General features: G+C 38.4%; 1 protein-coding gene across 1 annotated transcript; it reads right to left on the bottom strand.

Annotated features, from left to right (window-relative positions):
• LOC123764758 (Na[+]/H[+] hydrogen exchanger 1) lies at nucleotides 1–25,604 on the bottom strand. Its single transcript, XM_045752860.2, has 15 exons — nucleotides 25,121–25,604; nucleotides 22,807–23,030; nucleotides 21,719–21,849; nucleotides 21,089–21,169; nucleotides 18,522–18,580; nucleotides 17,423–17,506; nucleotides 15,378–15,479; nucleotides 14,918–15,096; nucleotides 10,183–10,427; nucleotides 9,208–9,377; nucleotides 7,257–7,398; nucleotides 5,125–5,267; nucleotides 4,233–4,316; nucleotides 2,276–2,419; nucleotides 1–749 (listed from the first exon to the last, which is right to left on the bottom strand). Exons 1-15 carry the CDS (start codon nucleotides 25,304–25,306, stop codon nucleotides 642–644), a joined length of 2,082 nt encoding a protein of 693 aa, XP_045608816.1. The 5' UTR covers nucleotides 25,307–25,604; the 3' UTR covers nucleotides 1–641.

Here is a 25,604-nt window from a genome sequence, read left to right as displayed (position 1 = left end):
TACAACTGTACAATTATATTTACAGTTATGTATGGCCACATTATAATTTATTAAAAATATTCTATAGCAAATTGTTTTAATGACTGGGACACAGAAGACGTATAAAATGTGTGTTTTATATAGTAGTCACCAGATCTCTGCAAATTTATACAATATAAACATTTATGGCGTGAAATGCAATGTAGAAAGTTGTCATACCTTTGTAACTGTCAAAGTAGTTAGCAATTATATAACACTACTGTATATAGAAATTGTAAAATGAGCAATACATTTATATATTTTTAAGGTATTCATCATGTCAAAATTCAGATGGCAACCTCTTATGCATTATACAATAAAACTTTAAGTTATTAACCTGTTGAACATTTACAGAAATATTGCCTGTAAACACTGCAGACAACAGTATTCTGGTATTGGCACACCATACTCTTAATATTCACCAAAAGAAAACCAATAATAATATCTTTCAATATTCTTGTCTACAGTACAGTATATTTTTGACTGAACTGAAGACAAATTAATACAGATTAGCACATTTTAGTGCGATATTATAAACCAAGAAAAGAAGTGTGGGCAGCACTGAGGCAACAGTTCAACAACAGGCAAACTGATCATAGTCTTGTTAAAAAAAAAAAAAATCTTTAGCGAGCTGTGAAGATTTCGTCTTCTTCTTCTTCTTCAGACTCTGAGGCTTGAACATTGATTGACTGATAGCACTGCTTTTTCAGGTCATTGGCATGTGACCGCACCTGTGGTAGATATATTAGGCTAAGTTGCAATATATAAAGATTTAGGGAATTATACACAGTATACCTGTACTTCACATTATAGTCCTGTATATGGATTCAGATCATCCAGATCCCTGGATATAACAACTAGAAATGTTTGATACCCAAATTTTGGCTGATGCAGATACTACCTTATAAACCGATGCAGATACTCCAACTTATAGAAACATCGATAATATTGTTTATAGATATCAGAACACATCAAGATATAACAATGCTTTGTGATCTCAGGGTTTGTAAATTATGATGCACCGTATTAAATTATTAACACAATAAATATACTGTACAGTAATAATCAAAACTTTACCATACCTGTAGACTCCGCAAAATAAAACTTAATCCCTATATTACACACCTGTTTCATATAACAACTACATTGTGTGCACGAAATTTTTTAAATTTGTTCTAATACTGTACTGTAATGTTAAAATGCATTCACTGGCAATGGGAGATTTAAAAAGAAATTGTTTATGTAGCTTTGGCTGTGGTGGAGAGGAAATCTCATGATGTCATTGATTCACGATCGGTGATGAATGAGACATCCTGTGGAGGTGTCTCATAGGGAGTGAGACACCACACTGGGAAAGCATCCAGAAAGTCAGCGAATCAATGAAGACCACTGCCGAGTTTAATGAGAATGAAGCCCCAAAACTCCCAAATGACAATGTAAATAGATTGAATTTTTCAAAACAAGCACAAGCTTGTTAGCTTTAACACCTACAAACTGGGTGAAGGGAATCCTGGAGGTTATAGTGCCCACTGTTTGACGCCCTGAGTGGGAAAAAGGGAATAAGGGAGCCACGGGCTCACCCACAAAGAGGAGTTTCATTACATTTGTTAGCTTCAGGGAGCCCCTTGTGGCTCCCTGAAGCTAATTACCCACAGAGAAGAAAGTGGGGACTCACTAGGAAATAGGAGAAACCACAGGCAGTGAGAATGAAGACGAGACTCCAGGTCGAGAGGCAAAACCCAAATAATTGCTAGACTGCTAAAACCTCGTGTCCAAATATCAGCCCAGAACATGATAGCAAAAACTGCGGAAAGGGCAGTGTATTTCTGAATATTGTAGGCATGCGGGGAGATCGCAGGCTGGGTGGACTTCATGATACCTTGATGACCTGGATAACATGCGTCTTGGAACTGGAAACCAAGAATACCGGATCAATTCATAAAGCCTGGAGCTTACAGGAATCTGAATCCTTCTCAGGGCATGCCACATGGCTACAAGCTCACACTGTACTGTGCAACTGGAAAGGAACCAGGCAACAACTCTGGGCAACATGGTGGGTTTTGGCAGGAATGGTGTGCAGAGGTATTCAAACATCATTACTTTAAAAAGAAAGATTATCATTCCTGTTAATAATTTAATTTGATTATGCATATTGGTACCTTTCTTCTATTACAATCTGAAAGTATAATTTTAGGAAATAAAAATGAGAGAAATATTATTCATAATATCAGACACCAGCAGTGATGAGACAGCCTACCTCTTGATGTGTCACACGCCTAATGAGAAATGGACGGAGATACAGAAGGTCGAGGCGTAGGAATCCTCGGGCCTGTGCACCCATTGGTGTGTCGCTCTCATCTTCTGTGAACTCTGATAAATGTTCAGAATCCAATGCTTGACCCTGAAAATTATACACAGTACATTGTACAAAATGTATAATTTAATCTGAAGGGCCTTAATATACAGTATTTGTGAAAGAGTCAGAGAAATCTGAAATCTGCATGGTGCCAATTGATGATCTGCTCAGATACCTTGGGTTGTTTAATGGGTTCAACCATCAGCCCAACTGGGTGCTTTTTGTTTCAATGAATGATGCCCATTTAGAAAAAATTAAGTACTACTATAATTTCAAAATGGTTGAATGAATAAAAGTCAGGTTCTGGAACACTGATTGCATAAACTATTAAGAAAAGTTATGTTTTAAAATAACAAGCAGAAAAAAAGACTCGCTGTTGAATGTAATGAAATGCCTTCTGGAGAAGCCCTGGTGGCACCCTGAAGCTATCAGTAATGGAAGTTCTGTTTAGTCTACCAGGAACCAGTGCAAGAACCTAGCCCTCCACAGAGGTGCATTACCCCAATGGAAAAACCCTTGTCTCTGGAAAGTCAGCAAAAACATTACAGACAACAGAAATTGAAGCCTCAAAAACACCAAACAACTCTGCAAATGATTCACACAGAACAAGGGATTAACTTAACTAGCTACAAACTTGTTAAATACTGATTACAGCCACCCGGTAGCCTGGTACCAGCCCTTAGCCAACTCCCCATCTCAGTTCTGGAGCTGATGAACTAACCCGTCCTCCTAATAGAACGTCTCATTTTGTCCACGTTTAAAGTACATGTTCAATACTTTACCCAAGGCCAAAAATTGTCGCACTAGAAAACGGTAGTAGTTCGATAAGTTGGCACACTGTCCCGTTTTCTGTTTTGGGTCCTCTGGTAGGTTAAGGTAAGGGCATTTTAATATGATAGTTTCTTTATTTTGGGAAATCTTAGGAGGATGGGCTGGATGAACAACCCACGAAGAACCTGGAGGGATGGCAGGGGGAGGGGGAGGTACATTCAACACTGGGTTTCTGGAAGTTTTTCCAGTGCTACGTGAAACAAACTAACCTCAGAACAAAAGACCAGTGTTAAATTTAATGAAATGCCTTTTTTTGGGAGACACTGGAGGCTCCCTGAAGCTACACACCGAGATGGTTCCCATCTACCAAGTTGCGTCAGCCATGTTGTTCTTAGGCCTACCAGGGACCAGAACCTGGACCCTCACAGGCGAGGGAATGGTGACATTTCGCCACCTCACCCAGTGAGGTGGTAAAATGTCCAGAAAGTCAGCGAGTTTTGCCTGCAACAAAACAAACCACTGCTGGGTTTAAAAAAAAAAAAAAAAAAAAAAAAAAAAGAGACTGAAGACTCTCAACCTGCCTCCACAAGACAACAGAACTGAAGGATGGCCAGCACTTGTCTTGAAACAGGGGCTTGCCCAGAATTTGATGGACCAGAACACTACAAACAGCTCTTCTCACTGCATCATGAGCAAACAGAACTAAGATGGGGACTTTGCTGAAGGGTAGGGCAGGGCTGCCTGATGGTGGTAATCAGTACAGTACTAGTGAATTTTGGACTAATTTGAGTAAATCCCTTATTCTATTTGAATCATTTGGAGAGTTGTTTGGTGATTCCGAGGCTTCATTTCTATGAACCTTCAGTTGTCTGTAAAGGTTTGCTGTCTTTCTGGAGGATTTTTCCAGTGGGTGGTGGATTGTCACTTGCTCCCCATTCCTCTGAAGGGGGGCCCCAGGCTCTGGCTCTGGTAAAAAGGCCAAATAGAAATTCTTCAACTGGTGAGATCTTTTAGTATGGAGCAATCTCAGCAAGAAAGCTTCAGGGAGCCACTGGGGGTTCCCTCCTGAAAAAAATATTAAACTTACCCATTCTCTAGTTTTGCTCAGGGTCATTTCTTTATCGCGTTCCTTAGGTCGTCTGTTTCTCTGCTTCTTGTCAGCCTTAAGGTACTTAGGGAGACAAAACAGGTAAAATTAAATTACTGGTAAAATACAGTATTCTATTTCATCTGTCTTCCTGATTACAGTAATTATGTGCAACTGGTATTATAAATTTTGCATGTACTGTAGCAGTCCCTTCACAAGATTATTTAGCATAGAATAAGCTACCTTATAGGCAAAGTTATCTATTTTCCTCTGCTGTCCCCTTGAAATGATAAGTGGTTACTTCCTGCTCCCCCTTCCACCAACACAGTTTCTACATGTCCAAGCAAGGTTTCTACAAGGGTTTTCTCTTAAATCACGTTACAATCCTACACTTGACACCTGGAATTCTTCATTGTTCAAAATGTTGTGTATGCTTTCATATTCCTTATCCCTTTCCACTTAATATCACCTGCATTTCTTAAATAATGTTTCTACAGCCATTATTCCATTTCTATCTGTTCCATCATTCCAATGTTTCCCTCTTATGGTTAAGGACAATGCCTCATGTTTCATCTTTGTCACTGCATCTATTGCTACACTTGTAATTAATAACTCTCCATATAGACACTATCATTTTTCTCTGTGGTAATGCTCTCTCTAGAGTTTCCTTAAGTTATGTCATGCTTGAACGTTCAAGAGGGCATTCCATCACATGTAAAAGTTCAATGCACTGTAACCAAATTCATCACAAAACTGAGTGACCTCGAATATCAGCATAGGCTGAAGATTTTAAAGCTAAGAACTTTCAGCTTTGACATAAACCATCCTTGGGGCCCCTAAGTTCTAATCAACATTTTTTTAGCGAGGAATTAACCCAATATACCGTGCTTACCTTAATAAGAGGCATGGTAGAGCCCCCAAGACAAAATATGGTGAACAATACAATGGTGAGAGTCGTCGTTACAATTACGTGCCGCTTCTCATCACTGAACTCCAAGTGAAGGGCTAAAGCATAAGCAATGGCCCCTCGTAATCCTGGGAAAAATGAAGTGGTTCATTTTACATCAATCTTTCCTAGGGAGTAATCTCTGGGAATTTGAAAATAGTATGACTCGTTTACTGGATTTTTTAGTTATATGTACAGAGTTTTAGTCATTCACCTGCTATACAATGACTAACTACTGTACTGTACTATATATATATGACTAAACAATGTGCAGTACAGTATTCAATTCACCTGTGGTGTGTAGAAAAGGCATATAAAATTTAATACTTCAAGGACCAAGGTAAATATACTGTACTGTACTCTGATATGGATACACGGGATACGTCTTGGATACACAGTGCACCGAGTTATGAGGTACGTGTCTCCACCAAAAACATTTTATGAATGGTGTAGTAAGCCTGTGTATCACACTCATTTTGGCAGTCATTCAAATGCTCAATTTCATTATGCCCTAGGATTTATTTTGAAAAATATAAAACTGAAGAATATTTACGGCTTTAATATCTAATTTATGAACATACTGTATGTCAGTATGATACTTTGTGATTTTGTTGATGACCAAACTACACACCGGAAGATGAAAAGACGACAATGTTTTGGTCTGTCCTGGACCATTATCATTATAGCTAGTTATTGGGGAGAGGGAAGGTGTTCGCATGCTAGTGGTGGTGGGATAGCATTCGCATGCTAGCGGTGGTGGGAAAGCGTTTGCATGCTAGCGGTGGTGGGAGAGTGTTCAAATGCTAGTGGTGGTGGGAGAGCTTTCAAATGCTAGCGGTGGTGGGAGAACGTTCAAATGCTAGCGGTGGTGGAAGAGCGTTCACATGCTTCTGGTGGTGGGGGAAAGCGTTTACATGCTTGCAGTGGTGGGGGGAGCGTTCACACAGTGGTAGGGGAGGTGTTCATATGATCTAACATCACACATCATAAAAATGTTTGAAAGTGATAAGAAGTAGGATTACAAAACACATGGAATCACATCACCTACATAACCCTGGGCCACATGGGCTCAGAACAGTGTGCTCCTGCCTCTCACAACTGCTACACTACTAAGACATGGCCTTAGATTCCTTGGAAGACAAGCAAGATGCTTATGTATTATACAGAATTTGCAAAAGCTTTAAAAAAAATGTGACCATCGTGTTATTGCATACAAAATGCGCTCAAAAAGAATTGCTGGCAAAGTAGGGGGTTGGATCTTTAACTTTCTAACAAATATCTTGGAGTGTAATAATCGACAGAGTAAACTCCGGATCATTCACCATAAAAATCTCAGTCCCCCAAGATACCGTGCTTGCTCTGGTACGTTTTCTCGTCTGTATATAGACAAGGATATAAGACATAGACAAGGATACAAACTACTGTATAGTACTGTATCATCTTTTGCAGATGACACAAGGATTTTCCATGAGAGTAGACAATATAGAGGACACTGCAAACCTCCAATCTGATGTTGATAAGGTAAGAAAAGGGGGGTTTGTACATATACTTGTGGTGCAGGTGTTTATATGGTATAAGGAGAGGCTAAAGATGTTAAATATACTGAAGCTAGAAGATTGAAGAAAGAGCAGCAATATGATCACCATGTGCAAAACAATAACAGGAATCAACAAAAGTGACAAAGAAGAATTCTTGAAATCTACATCTTCAAGAACAAGGGGTCATAGACTCAAACTAAGAAAACAAAGCTGCCAAAAAATATAGAAAGTTCACTTTTGCAAACAATGGTAGACAGTTGGAACAAGTGAGGTGGTGGTGGAGGCCAGAACAGTCAGTAGTTACAAAGCATCATATGACAGTACTCGGGACACCATGAACATAGTTCTCATTCTGCAAGTACAGTCAGGCAATTACACTTAATTACACCAGATACTTAGAAGCCATTCACACCAGAACCATTTGGAGATTAAATGACTTTTAATTTTTAAAATAAAGTTTGACTTTTTATAAACTTTATATAAACCATCTTTAGACTTAAAAATAACACTAAAAATTGTTTGAAAAATTCTGTTACTTACCACTAAACCACATAATAAACATCATTTTGTAGTTGATCTGGTGGTCACGGAACTTATTAACAAGCCAAGAGAGAGGGAAAATATTCATGGCCCGACCCAGGAGGCACAGCACAATACTCCATAATACCAAGGCCAAATGAAACTGTCAAAATGGAGAGAAAAGCAACAGTGAAACATTACACTCACATCAAATCTGAATATCTTGCCTATTTTGTTGAGCTATAGTTATGTATATACAAGTACAGTAAGATATATATATATATATATATATATATATATATATATATATATATATATATATATATATATATATATATATATATAATATATATATAATATATATATAATATATATATAATATATATATAATATATATATATATATATATATATATATATATATATATATATATATATATATATATATATACACATATATACATATATACATATATACATATATACATATATACATATATACATATATACAGTATTTGTGAACTACAACCTCTGCCACTATTGCCACCTTTCTCGACAATCTTCAGGTACTTATTGCTTTTATCATACTCTCTCCTGGGCCTTCTGCTGTTTACCGGGGAGTTAAATATATGCCTAATGTCACTATCCTTTTATTATCTGCTGCTGTCATGCCTACATAATCCTAAAGATTGTCTAATGCTATCATTGTTATTTCCTCAACACATTACAGTATTGTAAGAGAAACAACCACTTCTTTCTCAAGAGAGAAACAACTCCTTTCCCTTCTGGTTCTTCGACCTCTTGATTACCCCTGATATTCCAGGTAGTGTACACTATTCAATCTCACGAACTGCAGGACTCTCTCAGACTTTATGAATGATCCTATTTTACACTCTACCCAGCCTCATTGCAGTACTGTGCCTGCCCTTGTCCATCTCTCTCATTCTGGCAGTTTATAAATGCAGAAATAACACACATTTATATCTCCACCTGTAACCTGGTGCCACTTTAAAAATGGCAAAGTCTTTTTCAATGCAGTATATACTTTCCAATGAGTACATTTTCTCTACAATCATCACTCTGCCTTCATTTTGGTTTCTTATTAATTAACTACCCTCTGTGTTTCATTCTCTTCTGTATACATCTGGCTGTTGCATCTTCTGCATTCCCTTTATTTCCTATTATATATTTTACTTATTCCTTATTGAATTTATCCCTTAGGTGCTCTATAATCTTTACCCAGCTTCCCTGTTATCATCTTTGTATCCTCTCAATGGTCTTTCCATTTATATATATATGCCTGGAGCCTGTCAGCCACCTTAGTACTGCATTAACTATTTCCTCACATACACACCTCTTAAATTTTTCACTGCTCACTTTATAGTGTTTTTCCTCGCATCCCTCCCCCCCCTCCCCCCCTCATATACGTCTTTATCTTTGTATGAATAACCCTCCATGCAGCCTTGTTCGGCCCTGCAGATCCCTTGACTCGGTTGTCAGTCAATTGCATTCCCTGACCTTGATGGGCAGTTACTTCCTATCATTATCTTTGCTCTCTTATGTATTTCCTAATATCCCTATCTTCAATGATATCCATTCATTGCCAAGTCCTAATTATTTTCCCTTAATCTCCATCTTGCTCTTAGAAGACCCTTGTAAACTTCACATTTTTATTTCCTTTAGCTCCACATCAGACACTCTTAGTTAGGACCCCAAAGAAAGCTGACTGGTAATTGGTGGGTGGCTTCCAGGTGTTGTTGATGATCAAGTATAAATATACGCACATTTGTCCCCAAATATACGTCCGAGTTCAAAAATATATGTACATTATAAACTGCAAATACTATATGATGTGGAGAATCAACATGTTTATACTGTACTCTATGAACTTTATAATTCTTTTAACATTTTAAAACGAAGGTATCAGACAATTTGTTGCTATAGTCAACTCATCTGAAAGTTTAAAAACTAACCTGGTGTCTAAAGCTGAAAAGTGCTAGCCCCAGGTATATGAAAACTGTACATTCAGCAATAAGGGCCAATGTTCTCATAAGATGCTGCATAGTTATCTGCATCACTGGTGACAGGTTGAAATGGGTGTAGTGCGACATCACAATTCCATTGAACAAGATCGCCATTATACCTGTAAAGGGGGAAATTTCTTTAAAGAAAATAAGCTTTATTTGTATCATCAAATGTCTAATTTAGCAACCAAATTCTGGGAATCGACAACCTTTTTTTGAATACTAATCTGGAAAGTCAGTGGCAGACTAAAATTCACAGTACTGTACTTAGGAGAATGATGTCAATTATTAGTAGTATTTCCTCAACACCCAGACTATTGATCACTTATACAGACAATGAACATTACTGATGCTAGAACTGAACCCTGTAGTACTCCACTAAGGAGTGTCACCAGTGGAGTTACCTGTTGACAAAATTATTGTTAGGAATTGGGTGTTCAGCTTGTTTCAGATCTTTTGTCTTACAGAGTGTGACTGATTTAGCAGAAGACCAAGGATATTCTCCTCTGGTTCTCCTCCCAATCACTTTGCATGACTGTTTGAAAAGATACATGCCATGGTGGGACAAAGTCATAGAGTGCCTGGCACCTGGCCTCTGTAGTAATTACCCAAGTGTAGTTACTAAATGAGAGCTACACTCGTGGTGTCCCGTCTTCCCAGTACTCTTTGTCACTTTGAAACTACTGACAGTTTTGGCCTCCACCACCACCTCACTTAACTTGCTCTGTCTACCACTCTGTTTGCAAAAGAAAACTTTCTAGTGTATGCGGACCCTCACTCAGAAAGTAACCAAGGAGGCCAGCTCAGAAAAACTAAATTCTTGTAAAGAACTATCAGAATTCGTTTATTCCAAACTCTCAGCTGATATGGTTGTGTTTAGCAGGTATTAGTGTAGATAATTAGACATACTACATATTGTATTACCTGACAAATGTATGCCCTCTGCAAGGGTGTACGGAGCATAAATGAAGACGATCATGATGCAGAGTTCGAGGGAGGTGTACTCCCTCAGAGGAACGTGCTTGAGGGTCAGAGCACTCAGCAGAGCAAAGGCTACGCCAATACCCGCTGACGCAAAGAACATAACACAGAATCTCCAGATTGTGTAAAGTACTGCTTCTCCAGATCCCATGGATGCCATAGCTGGAGATGCCATTTCAATGATGGTACTGAAATAAAGCAAAATAAAAAACATTCCTATTGGTATTCTAAGGATAATAAATAATAATATTTTAGGTGTAACTTAAAGAATATCCTTTGTATGGCATCTCGTTTGAAGCAGTGCAGTAAGGAAATGTTTTTTTTTTTCCAGATACACAGGTTACCGCAGTGTAAATAAAATTGAACTGTGTAAATAAAATTGCTAAAAAGAATAGGAATAACTCTAGGAGACTGTGGAACATCAGCAGAGATGTCAAGGTGGTGGTTATATTTTGGTAATACACTCTGGAACATTATCTTATAGGACAATAACAAGCATACAAGAATATACAAAGAGAATTGCAGAATTCATTAAAGTGAATGGGAAACTAGTGAAGGTTTTAAAATACATGTGAAAATAATACAGCATTGTGTTGTTTCTTTATGACTTTAAAATATATACAGTATACAGTGTGTCCTCACTTAAATGAACTATATGAGGTGAGGCATTTTGTTCCATAAGGAATTTTGTTTGACCTGCCAAGACCCAAGGCAACCCCATTCCTTCAAGGAAAACAATCAATGGGCTTACATCCACTATAATGCATGAAAATGTTTGCGATTTACCTTCACAAACTAATGACAAGATTGCCATTAGTGCTGTCATATGTACTTTAAATACATATGACAGTATGTTTTTAAAGGCCGAGTAAATAAACTGATGGGAGAGTAGTTTAGTGAAATACCGTTATTAATAACAATGAAGCACATTTGGGCACATACAAATCCATTATAACACATCGGGAATAATCAAGTGTACCTTTGTCTTTAAGGAAAAAGAAGTATTGTTCAACTGTATAAATCTCTGGTGTTTACTTGAGTTCTTGTATCCAAGCAGGCTCATCTTCAGAAAGACATAGCTTCTTTGAAGAATGTTCAACACTGGGCAACAATACTAAGTACAGTACAACAATACTAGTTCCATAACTAAGTCACCTCTCATACCAGGAACAGCCGAGGGCCACATGGCGAACATCACAGTAAACCAGACACAACAGGGATGATCGCATCAAAACTTTTAAAATACTGAACAATTTGGAGGATATTGAGCCAGACAATTTCTTCAAAATGTCAGATGTAACACAAACAAGGAGCAACAGTTTCAAGCTCAACAAACCACAATGTAGAACAGAAAACAGGAGATGCTTTTTCACTCATAGGGTTATTAACCCCTGGAACCGCATACCTGCCGAAGCAACAAATGCCAAAACTATGTTGAACTTTAAAATATATTTAGGTTGAAAAAATCAACAGGACAAATAGGGGGATCTTTGGGAGGCTGCTGGCTTCCCGTCCTCGTCAAGGTCACTAGTGTGTTAGTGGCCTTCGGGTAAATTCAAGTAAATTTTTTTGTATTAATCATCTATATTAAACAAAAATTATCAGAAAGTTGATTTATAACAGTATGTATTTATAAATTTGAATATTGCATATAATAGAGCAATTATTGATAACCAATTTCATATCAAATTCCTAACTCCTGTATATAAGAATTATTGGTGGGTGCAAACATTATGTATTGACCCGATTCGGTAGGGGGTTGCCCCTTTTGAATCGGATACGGAGGCAGTTGAACTGGATTGATTACCACTGAAAACAAAAATATCAGAGGTAACCATGTTATTGCCATTAAATGTTGTTACTTTGTAACTACTTTATCTAATCTTACTGCAATAAACTTGATACAAATTATAATTATATGTACCATCAAAGCACAACTACTCTCCACCAGATTATAAAATCAACTCATCTTTAATGCAATTTATACAGTAATATAAATTATTATTATTAATAAATTTTAATACTGTAAATTGTATTGATGTTATGCACACACAGCAATAAAGGCAGAAATGATAGTTGTTGTTCAAGGGAGAAAATTAAGGCTGTCTTGGAAAAATTATGAAAGACAAAAATGTTATGAATGATGTGAGGCTAGGTTCCATTCCCGATGATACCTGAGGTTTGGCGGACTCCAGGTGGGTAGCTGGAGTGGAAGAAATTATTTAAATGAGGTTATAGAAATTTTTTTAATAAAATATGTAGAGCAAATAACAATATGCTTTGAGAGAAGGTAAAGAAATGTATGAAAAGAAGATGAATATGTTTAGGGGAATGAATTCACCAGTGGATGAATTTAATGAAGAAGAAAAAGTAGATTGATGAGTTGATGAGAGGTGCTAGTGTTTGCAAGTGATCAATAGTGTTGTGTCCATCTATATACAATGCATCATTTACTCACTAACCATTTTCAGCTTCTACAATCCAAGGTGATGCTACTTTTACCTTATTTTTGATTCAGCTTTAATAATTCATTACCTTATAATTTCATTTCACATGCCTTAATTTGAAAATTATTATGAAAAGCACATCATTTAAATGTACTATAATCTTCATCTATTCCTCTCACATTCCACTCATCCACTACTCATATTCTAAGCAACTGCAAGCACATCTCTGTGACTCAGGCAAAGTACACCCCGTTGTTGAAGGAAAAGGAAACTAAGGTGTCCGAGGCCAAGTGTGCTCTACTGCCCGAGGCCAAGTGTGCCCTACTGTCCGAGGCCAAGTGTGCCCTACTGTCCGAAGCCAAGCACGCCCCAATGTCTGAAGCCAATACAATAACATATACATACAACTTGATAATGGTTTAGGACGGACTGAAACGTCCTCGCTTCTCCATCTTCTGATGTGTCGTTTGGTCATCATATTTTTAGCCATGTTGTGACTCATTGTTTGCACAATAACAGACAGACAGACAGTATGGTTTTCGAACAGGAAGATTCTTTGTAACATCTCTACTTGGTTTCTATGATAAAGCCACAGAGATTTTATAGGAAAGAGATGGTTGGGTTCACCGTGTTTATTTGGAATTAAATAAAAATAAAAAGTAAGGGCTTTTAACAGAGCCCCACACAAGAGGTTGTTCTGGAACATGCTGGAGGCATTACAGGCAGACTGCTGACAATGGATGAAAATTTTCTGACAAAGATGAGGGTGGTAATCAGAAGTAATGTATCACACAGAAGTGTTACCAGTGGAGTACCACAGGGTTCAGTTCTTGTGCCAGTAATGTTGATTACCTATATGAACAATCTACCAGAAGGAATACAGAACTATATGAACATGTTTACTGATGATGCTAAGCTACTAGGGAAAATAAGAGACTTAGATGATTGTCATGCCATTCAAGATGACCTGGACAAAACAAATGCATGGAGCAACATTTGGCAAATGGAACTGAATGTGAATAAATGCAATATTATGGAATGTGGATTAGGGGAAAATAAGCCCCACACAACCTACACATGTGGAAAGACACTAAAGAACCCTGACAAAGAAAGAGATCTAGGGGTGATTATGAATAGCAGACTCACACAGGACCAGATAAAGGACATTGTGTGAGGAACATGTTCTACACTTTCCAATTTCAGAATTGCTTTTAAATACTGTATATGGATGGTTAAATGGTAAAAAAACTGTTCTTCACTTGTGAGACCAAAACTGGACTATACTGTGGTTATATGGTGCCCTTATCTCAAGAAGCACATCAATAAACTAGAAAAAGTGCAAAGACCTTCAACAGAGTGGCTTCTGGAAATGAAAAAGAAGAGTTACAAGGAGAAGCTAGAGGTGTTAAATATGCCAAAGCTAGAAGATAGTAGAAAAAGGTGTGACAGAATCAATCCACACAAAATAATAACAGGAATCCTTAAAATTAACAAAGAGGAATTCTTGAAACCTGCAGCTTCAAGAACAAGAGGTCACAAACTTCGGGTAAGGAAACAAAGGTGCTGGAAAATATTAGAAAATTTTCTTTTGCAAACGGGGCAGTAGATGGTTTGAACACGTTATGCGAGAAGGTAGTAGATGCCAAATCCATCAGTAGTTTCAAAGTGTCATATGACAAAAGCACTGGGAAGATGGGACAACACGGGCATAGCTCTAATCCTATAACTGCACTCGGGTAATTACACCCCGACGTCTGAAGCCAAGCACACCCTGATGTCCGAAGCCGAGCATGCCCCAATGTCTGAAACCAAGCAGGACCCTGATGTCTATTTCTGAGCATGCCCTGGCTTTGAAGCCAAGCATGCCTCGGCCTTTAAAGCCAATCACACCCTAGCCTTTGAAGCCAAGCACGCCCCGGAATCACAGCCAAGCGCACTGGCTTCCGAGGCTAAGCACATCCTGGTGTCCAAGGCCAAACACATCCCAATAACTTTGTACTTTTTCAATGGTGAAGGTGTCAGTTTGACATACAATTGCTCACACACTTTACCCTGCAGCTCCACATTAACACACTGAACTTCACAAATTGATCCCTCTAAAATTGGTTTACTATACTGTACTCTACATTCCCTGAGAAAACACGCAAAGCTCCTGCTGTTGTAACCATCTGCTGCATACTCTTCATAAACATAAGCATAATCATGATGAACAAATCATTATAATGCTTCACCTGGTGAGAACGATGGAGACAGCATCATTGAGGATACTTTCCCCAAACACCAGCATGTAGAGCACTTGGTCCACATTTAGGGCATGGAAGATGGCTAATGTTGCCACAGGATCCACAGCTGATATAAGAGAGCCAAAGGCAAAGCTCTCCACAAAACTTAGTTGGTATACTACATCAGCCTGCGGTTAATAAGCAATGTGCACAGGTAAAAACATGCATTCATATAGACCACAAAAGTGAACTGAAACTAAATATACCTGTTACAAAATTATATTATCATTAACTAGTTAGCAATACAGAGGAGAAATATTACATTCCACACCAGAAAATCCATGTGTAATTTACAGAGAAAAAGAAAATGGCTTAAATTTACAATATTTATATTCAGATGATTGTAATGGCTCCATAAATATACTCAAGACATATTTTTATATTTAATTTAATATTAACATGAGCTTACCTGTCCCAGGAGATAAACCCCTCCGCCAACAATCAGTGCGGAGATCAATGTGCCCATCACTGCAAACACAACTATGGATCCAATGTTTTGAAAGAAGTTGCCCTGGGTAAGACAAAGCACAAATTACATCACATGCACGCATTATAATACAAGTGCATTATTGTAATCAGGTAACAAAAACCAGTGATGAATGTAATGAAATATCTCTTTCTGGTGGTTCCTTAGTGGCTCCTTGGTTTTAGCTACCTGGGTACCCACACATCAGAAAATGGTGAAAGTCATTTCTCCATTTTCTAGTGACTAGCTTATGACCTTGACAACTGGCTGGTGTGGGTTCCTGGTGGGTTCCACGTGTCTACTAGCCAGGGATCTGGTTCTTTCCCAGCTTGCCAGGTTTGGGTTCCTGGTGAGCTTTAGGAAGTCCTAGCTGGTTCCATTCCACGATTGGACTTGGCTGGGGTTCATGTGGGATTCTTGGTTGGTTTCGTTTACCCCCTTCCTGTGGGGGCCTTGACCCAACTGGAACACCACTGTCTGATGGCGCAGAGTCTGTGCCAGGTGACTCGGCAATTGCTCGAGCAGTTATGCAGAGCCTGAATTTTAGCTTCGTTGTTTTCCCCCTAGGTAGAATTTGGCTTTGATGGTTGTTCTGGTATCTATCTCTGCAGCCCCTTTTGCTGTTGCCGTGATTATTGGGTGCAGCCCCCATTGGCCTTTCACTGGCTGCTGCACCGCCGACTTCGTCTTTGGGCATTTTAGGGTTCGGTTCCCTGGTGTCTTCACCGATGCCTCAGCTCTGGGTTGGGGCTTTGTGACCAGTGCTTGCCAAGCTGGCCAGGGCCACTGGTCTCCTCCCCCCTTCATTCGGCACATACAGTACTACAGTGTGGGAATTTGCAGCCATGTGGCATGCACTACAGAGGATTCAGATTCTCTCAGGCTCAGGGTTTTGTCTCCATTTGGACTGTTCACCCATGATTCAGTGTCTCAACCAGATGGAAGGAGTAGTTCTCTTTGGTCCCTGTCACCTGTCACAATATTGGGGACAGATGCCAGAACATCCAGGCTATCATGGAGCTGATCTGAGAACAGCTCAACAATCACCCACACATAAAATGATCGGTAAATGGGAACGAGTCCTGTGATTCTCTGCAATAAAAACTCCAAAGAACACTGGCAGCTGAACATGGAGCTGCCACTTGCCTACATCCTTGGAAAGCTCTGGAGCAAACAAGTAGTTCTCAAGCAGTGCAAAGATAAAAACAAAAAAACACTGCCCAAGACCACCTGAAAGGCTGAACTCACTTCCTGCCATTCAAGTGTCTAGGTTCAAGAGAATCCTTGCCAAGCCCCTTAAAGAAAGTAGAGGATTTCCAGAAAGAATCAAGGGGCCTTATACCAAAGCCAAAAGGCAGATGCAGACCTGAAGGAGGCCAGGCCCATAACTGAGGTAAGGTCCTGATCCAGCAGGGGGAACTGAAAATTACCTGGACTTTATATTTGGATGCATTTTGTGGGTTCATGTGCAGGTGAATGTAACAGCTCAGGAACACCTTTCATAATTTATCACGTCTAAGACAATCAATTACAGTCTCCGTGGTGTAGTGGTAAGACACTCGCCTGGCGTTCCGCGAGCGCTATGTCATGGGTTCGTATCCTGGCCGGGGAGGATTTACTGGGCGCAATTCCTTAACTGTAGCCTCTGTTTAACGCAACAGTAAAATGTGTACTTGGATGAAAAAACGATTCTTCGCGGCAGGGGGATCGTATTCCAGGGACCTGCCCGAAACGCTACGCGTACTAGTGGCTGTACAAGAATGTAACAACTCTTGTATATATCTCAATTGCCCAAAACGCTGTGTGTATTAGTGTCTTCATGCATAGTATGGACTAGCTCTATCTAGAAATCCAACATTTTGTTTGTAACTCATCTTTTATGTATTTACTCTTACCTAAATAAATATTTATTTATTATTCTTATTTATTTATATAATTCTATTGAAAAATTGGATGCAAGTTAAATTTGAATGGGAACATTTACTTACCTTGTGAAGATTGTAGCCCGACTCAAATATAATGGGGGGAAGGATGACCAAGAAGAACACCGTGGGAGAGAACGTTTCCTCCTTCTGTTACATCAAAATGAATGTAATAATTAATAAAAGTAATGGAGCAAATGAAATACTACATTATGATAACATGATTCCTCGCTGCTAAAATTACTGTTATAATTGAGTAAAAGCATGCTCATGACTTTAATTTTAACTACAGTACTATTTTCTGATTCCAAGAAAATGATTCTTTCCTTGTATACGTGTATTAATACTTTAATAATCTTAAGATCAACCTTCAAAATTCAAAGGTATGCAGCACATCAACATACAGTATATGTAACTTTCTAAAAAGTCCCACTTTTATTTTTGTCATTTATAACAGGTTTCAAATACCAATTTCATAATTTTAAGACTTTTTATATTTTTTTTTTTAAAAACAACCTAAATAGAAAACCTATGAAGCAATTCCTGCTTCATAGCAATAGGCAATAATCTAGGTTATACTGTATGCAAAACAACATTTTTAGATTTTTAATTTATGAGGAAAGTGATCCTTCTCCAATGAAATATTTTTAACACATCAAGCACTGAATGCAATGAAATGCCCTTTTCTGATATGCTCTCTGAATTAAGCACTGGTACAGCCTGGCCTTTGCCTGATGCACTTGGCAAAGAGCCACTACTCCTTACCAGGAGATAGCAACAATATCTGGCTTTATCTAAGAGATGTGGGACGGCTTGAAAATCAAATGTCACCTCTAGACTGAGAAAAAATCCACCAGAAAGCATAAGTACAACAAAACAAGCAACTGCTTGGAGTAAATTAGGTACTGTACTATGAGGAGACGAGGCAAACCATCACCGACACAGTACAGTACATACACTAACCTGTACTGACTGGTCCATTTTTACAGGTCTAAAAGTACTAATCTCCATAGAATCATGATTCTACTGTATTCAATTATATGAAGCATTTTCCTATAAGGGTATATCACTACTTCAAGACAACAGGAATACAATACTGTTCAGAAATAAAACAATTACAGTAATAAAATTATAAGTAATGGAATAGTAAAGAAATCCATTTTACCTGCCAGTTTGCTATATGTTGGCTGTACAAAATCTTCAGCACCATACCAATCACACCACCTGCCAACACAATGAAAAACCTTTATGGTATATTTACAAAATGATTACAATTACAGTACATTTCTTGCAATGTTTCTCATCACAATACCTGTATATGAATATCTTGCAAATCATTCGTTGAATGTAATGAAATGCACTATTCTGGTGGTCCCTCTGTAACTTTCTATAGATTACATGCTGGTACAACCAAGCCTTAGGAATCACATGAGGCCTCCATGACCCACAATGATCTACTTTTTTTTCTGCTGGAATTTTTTTGTGCAGGCCTTAACCTCTGGCTGGCCTGCTATGTGTTACAGGGGGGAGTCCTCCATTATACAAACACCCACTATACAAACACTCGCCCATGAAAACTGCCTCCCATGTCCCAGTTTTTGTGCTACAATTCACACACATACATGTAGTGGTCCAGGAATGCATCCCTCATTAACAGCATTGTGCTTGTGAGAAATCTTGTTCCATGTTCTGAACAAATGCTTTACAAACACCTTTTCACAATGTAACCTGCTCATAGTTGAGGGACACCCTGTACTTATGTCAATATTACCTAAGCAGTGGACGAGTGTTTGACTCTTATGTTGACTTCAGTATGTTTATGTTCATGTATTTTACAATTGCATTTTTAAGTATCAGTGGTAATCTGATTTAATTTGTAAATGCACTGTGCTAGATAATGTTCCAGTGATCTTTCTTACATTTCTCCACATCGTTGACATTGTGGAGAACCTTCCAGGTTCTCTGGAACCTGGAAGCTTATTTCTCATGCATATGGATATCCAAGCTTGATATGGTGCATGTGCAGCTATTTTCTTCCATTGTGCCCTCTCAATAAAACAATCAGTTCATAGTTAAAACTCTTGTACAATCCTCCAGGTCTTTACACTGCAACTGCTGCATTACGATCACTGTACATCTTCTGCATTGCCTTAACTCTTAATTGTTTTAACTGTGCTTGACTGTGGTATGTTAATGTTTATATTCCTCCTTTTAGTTGTAGTTTTTGCAGCTTCATTTGCAATATCATTACCTGATATGCCTACATGATTTGGCACTCGGTGTTTGCATTAAAGTTTTAACTTTTGTGAAAAGGTGTACAGTGGTACCTCGGAATGCGAGTGTCCCTGTATGCGAGTTTTTCGGAAGACGAGCAGAATTTACTCCAAAAATATGTCTCGGAAGGCGAGGGTTACCTCGGGACGCGAGTTTGTTGATACGTGTACAGGCCGACTGGCGCGTGGTGGCATGGCGATCGCGCCTCAGTTTACCAGTGTCTCGTGTCCAGTGACTATCCCACCTGAATTCTTCACAAGGATTTACAGTTTTTTATCGTTTTTTTGGCCATTTGAGCATAAAAGTTGTCATTATATATCTTGCCATGGGTCTCAAGAAACCCATTGGTAAGGTTCAACCTAAGAAAATAGCTGTGAGTAGAGGCAGTAAAGGATGTCCCTTCTTGATTAAGAAAATGTGTGAAGTATGGGAAGAACTGCAAAGTTTTGTTGAAAAAACTCACCCAGATAAAGCTGTAGCAGGCCGTTGCATTGACCTTTTAAATGATAATGTGATGTCTTACTACAGACAAGTGTTAAAATGTAGGGAAAAACAAGTGTCATTAGACAAATTCTTAGTAAAACAAGCAAGTCCTAGTGGTATGCAGGCAAAATGTGCCAGAGTGTGCATACCAGTGAAGTCCTCACTGCCTGATGTGATAATGGAAGGGGACTCCCCTTCCAAACAGTAACTCCTCTCTTCCTCCCACCTCCTCACCATCTTCCATACGCCTACAGCATTCAACAGCAAGGTAAGTAATAACTTGAACATAGTTTTGTAGGTTTATTTAGATGAATTAGGTATAAAAATTTAGTTTGATGTGGGGTTTTTGGGGTAGTCAGGAATGGATTTAATTCATTTCCCTTTATTTCTTATGGGGAAATTAGCTTCGGAATGCGAGTTTTCGGAATACGAGGCATCTCCAGGAACCAATTAAACTCTTAAATTGAGGTATGCCTGTACTTCATCACAATGGCACTTTTGTTGCAAAGGTTTATATAGCAGTTCTCAAATATTTATAATGTAGTATGATGATATGCTTATTGGCTCAGCAAGAGCATGTTCTAAAGCTATTTGAATGGCTTTTTCCCTGTAAAGTGGGGCATGTATGTGAGTCTTCAACAACATGAGTTCCTTTGTGTGAGAGTAGAGTAGTGGTCCTGCATAAGTGGATAAGTATAGCCATCAGGTAGTCTGAAGATCAGTGAAAGAAAAATTTACAAGTCCAGTTCTAAAGTGTGCACACACACACACACACACACACACACACACACACACACACACACACACACACACACACACACACACACATTAATGCCTTGTATAACATTAAAAAATCATAGCACCAAGCACACAAAAATATGACAAAAATTACAAATATTAAAACCTTTTTAAATCCTGAAATATACTGCAGAGCTCTTCCGATGATAAGCTCCAAAGCTTAGGATTGTAACTCACCAACTATAACACAGGCCACACTCTCTGGGAGGTAGTTCAGCTTAGTCTTCAGGAGAAAGAAGATCAGTATCACACACACAGCTGAAAAAATATACCAAACAGTAGAGAAATAATTCTGTAAGTACTAATCGTAAACAATATCAACAAAAGATTGACCACAATGTCTATCTATACTGTATTTCAAGGGCATAGTTAGAGAGGAATATGTTATTCTGGTTAATTTTAGAATTGCTTACACACATAAAATGAGTTAGCGTATGTTAAATAATGTTTGACACACACAAAACCAAAATCAGAGTATGCAGTAATAGTGTGGGGCTCATATCCAGAAGGAAATAAATCATTTAATGTAATTAAACACTTTTTTTTGCTGGGTCACTTCATAGTTCATGGAACATAGCATTGAGGCTGCCAATCCGTAGGGTATCAGAATGGCAAGGTGCCATTGCATCACAGACACTAGCTGTGTTTATTTTAGTACACTAAAAGCTAATTTGCGTCTGTGCTGCACATCCAAAAATATTAAAAGTCAAGCTAATATTTATGCACAGAAAATTCCATTTTGCCAACTTGTATAGTGACTACATACAAGCTGATGACCAGCTAATTACAAATAATGATTGCACTTACCAAGTACGCAGAGTATGAGAAATATGGAGAGGGACGAGAGGTGTTCTTGCTCCGCAGCACCTACTTCAGGGAGGTCAACACTAGTGTGGCATGGTTGGGTTTCATTGGCAGCCTCAACATCAACAGCAACTCTGCAGTAAAGCATCAACTCCATATCACACCGACACATTGTTGGGAAGTGATCTGCTTCTATAATACAGTACTGTGTCTTTACACTAACACTAACCATTGGAATAGCTTCCAATAAGAGTGAATTCATGGATAGCTAAAAGTCATGTTTTGTTGTCTCTCTCTGACTTAAAAACTTCCATTATTATCAAATGAATGCTGTTTAGTTTCTGCCTGCATATTAATATCCTTGTAGTCTCTTATTGAATTAATTAAGTGCTATCTATAGCTCTTCTACTGTGTGAGACTCTTCTCTCACACAAAGGAACTCATGCTGTTGAAGACTCAAATACATGCCCCACCTTACAGGGAAATAGCCTATTTTTCCTTTTGCCCACAACTTTCCAGCTTTCTTGCTATATATCCTCCTGCCTCACATCAATGGTCAGCTCCTTACCTCCATTAGAAGCTTCATTGCTCCTTCAGACTGTTAAACTCCAACCTAAGTGTTAGGCAGAAATCATACAGGGCTCGAGGAGAGACTGTAACCTGTGCCATTGTTGATACAGAGAATAATCTATTGAAAAAACAAACACCAAGACATGTCTAAGCTGAAAGTGCCTAATGAAGTGGGGGAGGGGGGGGGGGGGTTCTCGCTATGTATACAGGTAATTTTTTTTCTACAGCAACAGGAAACCTCCTTGACTTTCTCCTGAAGCAGTAATCGCAAATTTATCTTTTGTTATGGTATATTATGAAAAACTTGAGGAAAGTGAGCTCTCACATCATATGACATATTAGAAGGGGTTATAAAGATTTTTATGTTACATAAAAAAATATCGAACTCATGTTTTCCTCAGCTGTGGAACTTTCCATTGCCATTTTTCTCACAAAACTGTAGCTTAACAATATATTTCTGGAAAACAACCCTCAAAAATATTTATTAAAATTAATTACTGATGAGCATTTAAGTATTGTACCCATCTGTGTCTTGTCCCTCTGGCTCCCCATCATCCTTGGTGCAGTGCTGAGGGTAAAAGGAGGTTAACTTGCTGTAATCCTCAGAGGTAATGTTGCAAACATTGCTGATGGTGTTATTCCCGACATGAAGACTGATCTGTGGAGCCTCTGTGGTGGTGGTGGTGGTGGTCATAGGCACTGTTCTCACTGAAGATGTGGGAAGGAAGCCTTTGGCATCAGCATCCTGTAGAAATTAATCTATCATATATATAAGGCACAATAATGTACAGTATTTATACCAAAAATCTACTTTATACTTAATTCTTGTTTTAGTAGTATTCCCACACTCTTGGAATACTACTAAATACATACAGTGCAATACTGTATGTAAATAAATAGTAAATACTGTAATACAGTGCAATGTATCTTCCCGTTTACATTTGTGACACTAACTTCAGTTTCTCTTTACTGAGAGATTAGTCTCACACTCCCAATGATGTACATACGTAGCTTATGTCCACAACATCACTTAATAATGATAAAAACAAGTACATCTGCAAATATTTAATAATGGTATCAAAGAAGATCCTAACAGTGCTAAAGACTATGTGCATGGTTCCGATGTGTACTGTGGATGTTTTGCATTATGAACATTGTAACCCAATGCTGGCTACAACGTTCATAATGCGAGGCAGACATCCACAGCACACAGCCTCGGTTTGGTGCATCGACGCATCATGAAACAGGACCTCGTGTTCCTTTAGAAAATGAACATGTGGAAAATTATTCACATTTAGGATTTAGTGACCAGGATTCTGTAATAAAAGCAGTGTTGTAGCTAGAATTAGCGATGTATTACCCCATAACTCATTATCATTTTCTCCTAGCTTTGTTTACATTATGCCTTCTTTAAAAGTTGTAAAGTGGAACCTCAGTTTTCGAATGCCCCCGTTTTCAAATTTTTCAGTTCTCAAGCTCAATTTCTTCAAAAAATTTGACTCAGTACTCGAAGTTTACATTGCACGAGTTTGTCAATACACATATAACTGACCGAGTACATAGCGTGCTTCAGTTTACCAGTGTCTCCCGCCTAGTGATATCGCATTTGAATTCTTTGTGAAGAATTTCATTGTTTTTGTGTTTTTTTGGTTTCTGAACATAAAAGTTATTATATATCATGCCATGGGTTCCAAAAATGTCAATGGTAAAGTTCAACCTAAGAAAATAGTTGTGAGGATGATGATAGAGGAAAAACAAGATCATTAATAGTGAGTCTCACTACAAACAAGTGTTAAAACTTAGGGAAAAACAAGTGTCTATAGACAGATTCTTAGTAAGACAAGCAAGCAGTGAGCCACAGCCAGGTCTTAGTGGTATGCCTGCAAAACGTAAGAGAGTACCCTAGAAATGTCATCACTGCTTATGTTATAATGGAAGGGGGACTCCCCTTCCAAACACTAACACCTCTCTTCCTCCCCTTTTTCTGTCTTCCATATGTGAACAAGAGTCCTCAATAAAGGTAAGGTACCTATGAGTATTATTCTGTATAAAGTGCATTTTTTAGTTAATATTTTTGGGAGTGTGGAACGGATTACAGTAATTCAATTTACATTATTTTTTATGGAAAAATTCATTTCGGTTTTCGAATTGTCTCTGGGAACGAATTAAATTTGAAAACTAAAATACCACTGTACAGTATATCATTTACTAAATACCTTGAACTATGTTTATGTTTGCTTACTTCCTGTTAAGTATTGTTTCATCACATCTTCATATCACCCTAATGAATTTCTTAAATGTTTTGAGTATTAGTTTCTTCATTAATTATACTATACATTGTAACACTCATTAATCCAATCCACAGTATATTATTCTTTTGAATATTTTTTTTAAATACAATAATTATTATTATTATTACACAGAGTAATCACACTAATGTGATGTGTCAATGAGAAAATCCGTAGGAGCCGTGATGAGGGTTCAAACCTATGTGGCGGGTGTTTGTGGCCTAGTTGACTAAAGCGTGTGAACACCTACAGCATAGATTTGAACCCTCATCACAGCTCCTACAGATTTTCTCATTATTATTATTATTATTATGCCATATTGTATGACTGTAGTACAATATCTACAAAATCAAGGTTATACAATGTGTCAGGCTCATATCTGCATTGTGAGCCAAAAAATTTGTGCAAATGTACTGCATAGAAAAAAAAAGGCATCCCTACATTAAATATGGCATAAAGATGTTATATAATATACAAGCCAGCACACACAAATGATCATACAACAATGCACAGTATACGTCAAAAACGAAATACACGAAGAGCAAACCTTCAACTCGGCTTCATCTCGAACAGCCATGGGCTTGACGCCACTCTGCCCTGGCCCGGGTACTGTCGTGGCATTCTTTTTACCATTGTCCGAGAACTGGCCAGTCTTGGCTTGGCCGTCCAAGGTGGAGACGTCTCCCAACACAACACACAACCCTGCTGACACCACTAGTAGCCTCCACTGCATTATCACCAGCTCTAAACTCAAGAGTGCTGATACTTTATTCTTGACTTAGGGTGCCAAGTCCCTTCTGGTCTGTCATTGTCTCCAGACCAACCAGCAGCGCCTTGCTCGTATTAACACAAGCTGACCGTATCTCCAGCTGTAGATAACACAACCAGACTGTGGACTACCACCAGTTAACTGTTGTACTAGCTTCTAGCTACAGTGGGATGACTGTGACAACAACCAAGTTGTTGTTGTTGGTTGAGGGGCGACGACGATCACAACAGTGACCGTAGCATCAGCTGATTGGACTCAATGT

Source organism: Procambarus clarkii, chromosome 48 (genome assembly GCF_040958095.1).
Source record: "Procambarus clarkii isolate CNS0578487 chromosome 48, FALCON_Pclarkii_2.0, whole genome shotgun sequence".
NCBI lineage: Eukaryota > Metazoa > Arthropoda > Malacostraca > Decapoda > Cambaridae > Procambarus > Procambarus clarkii.
This window is presented reverse-complemented; position numbering and strand designations above follow the sequence as displayed.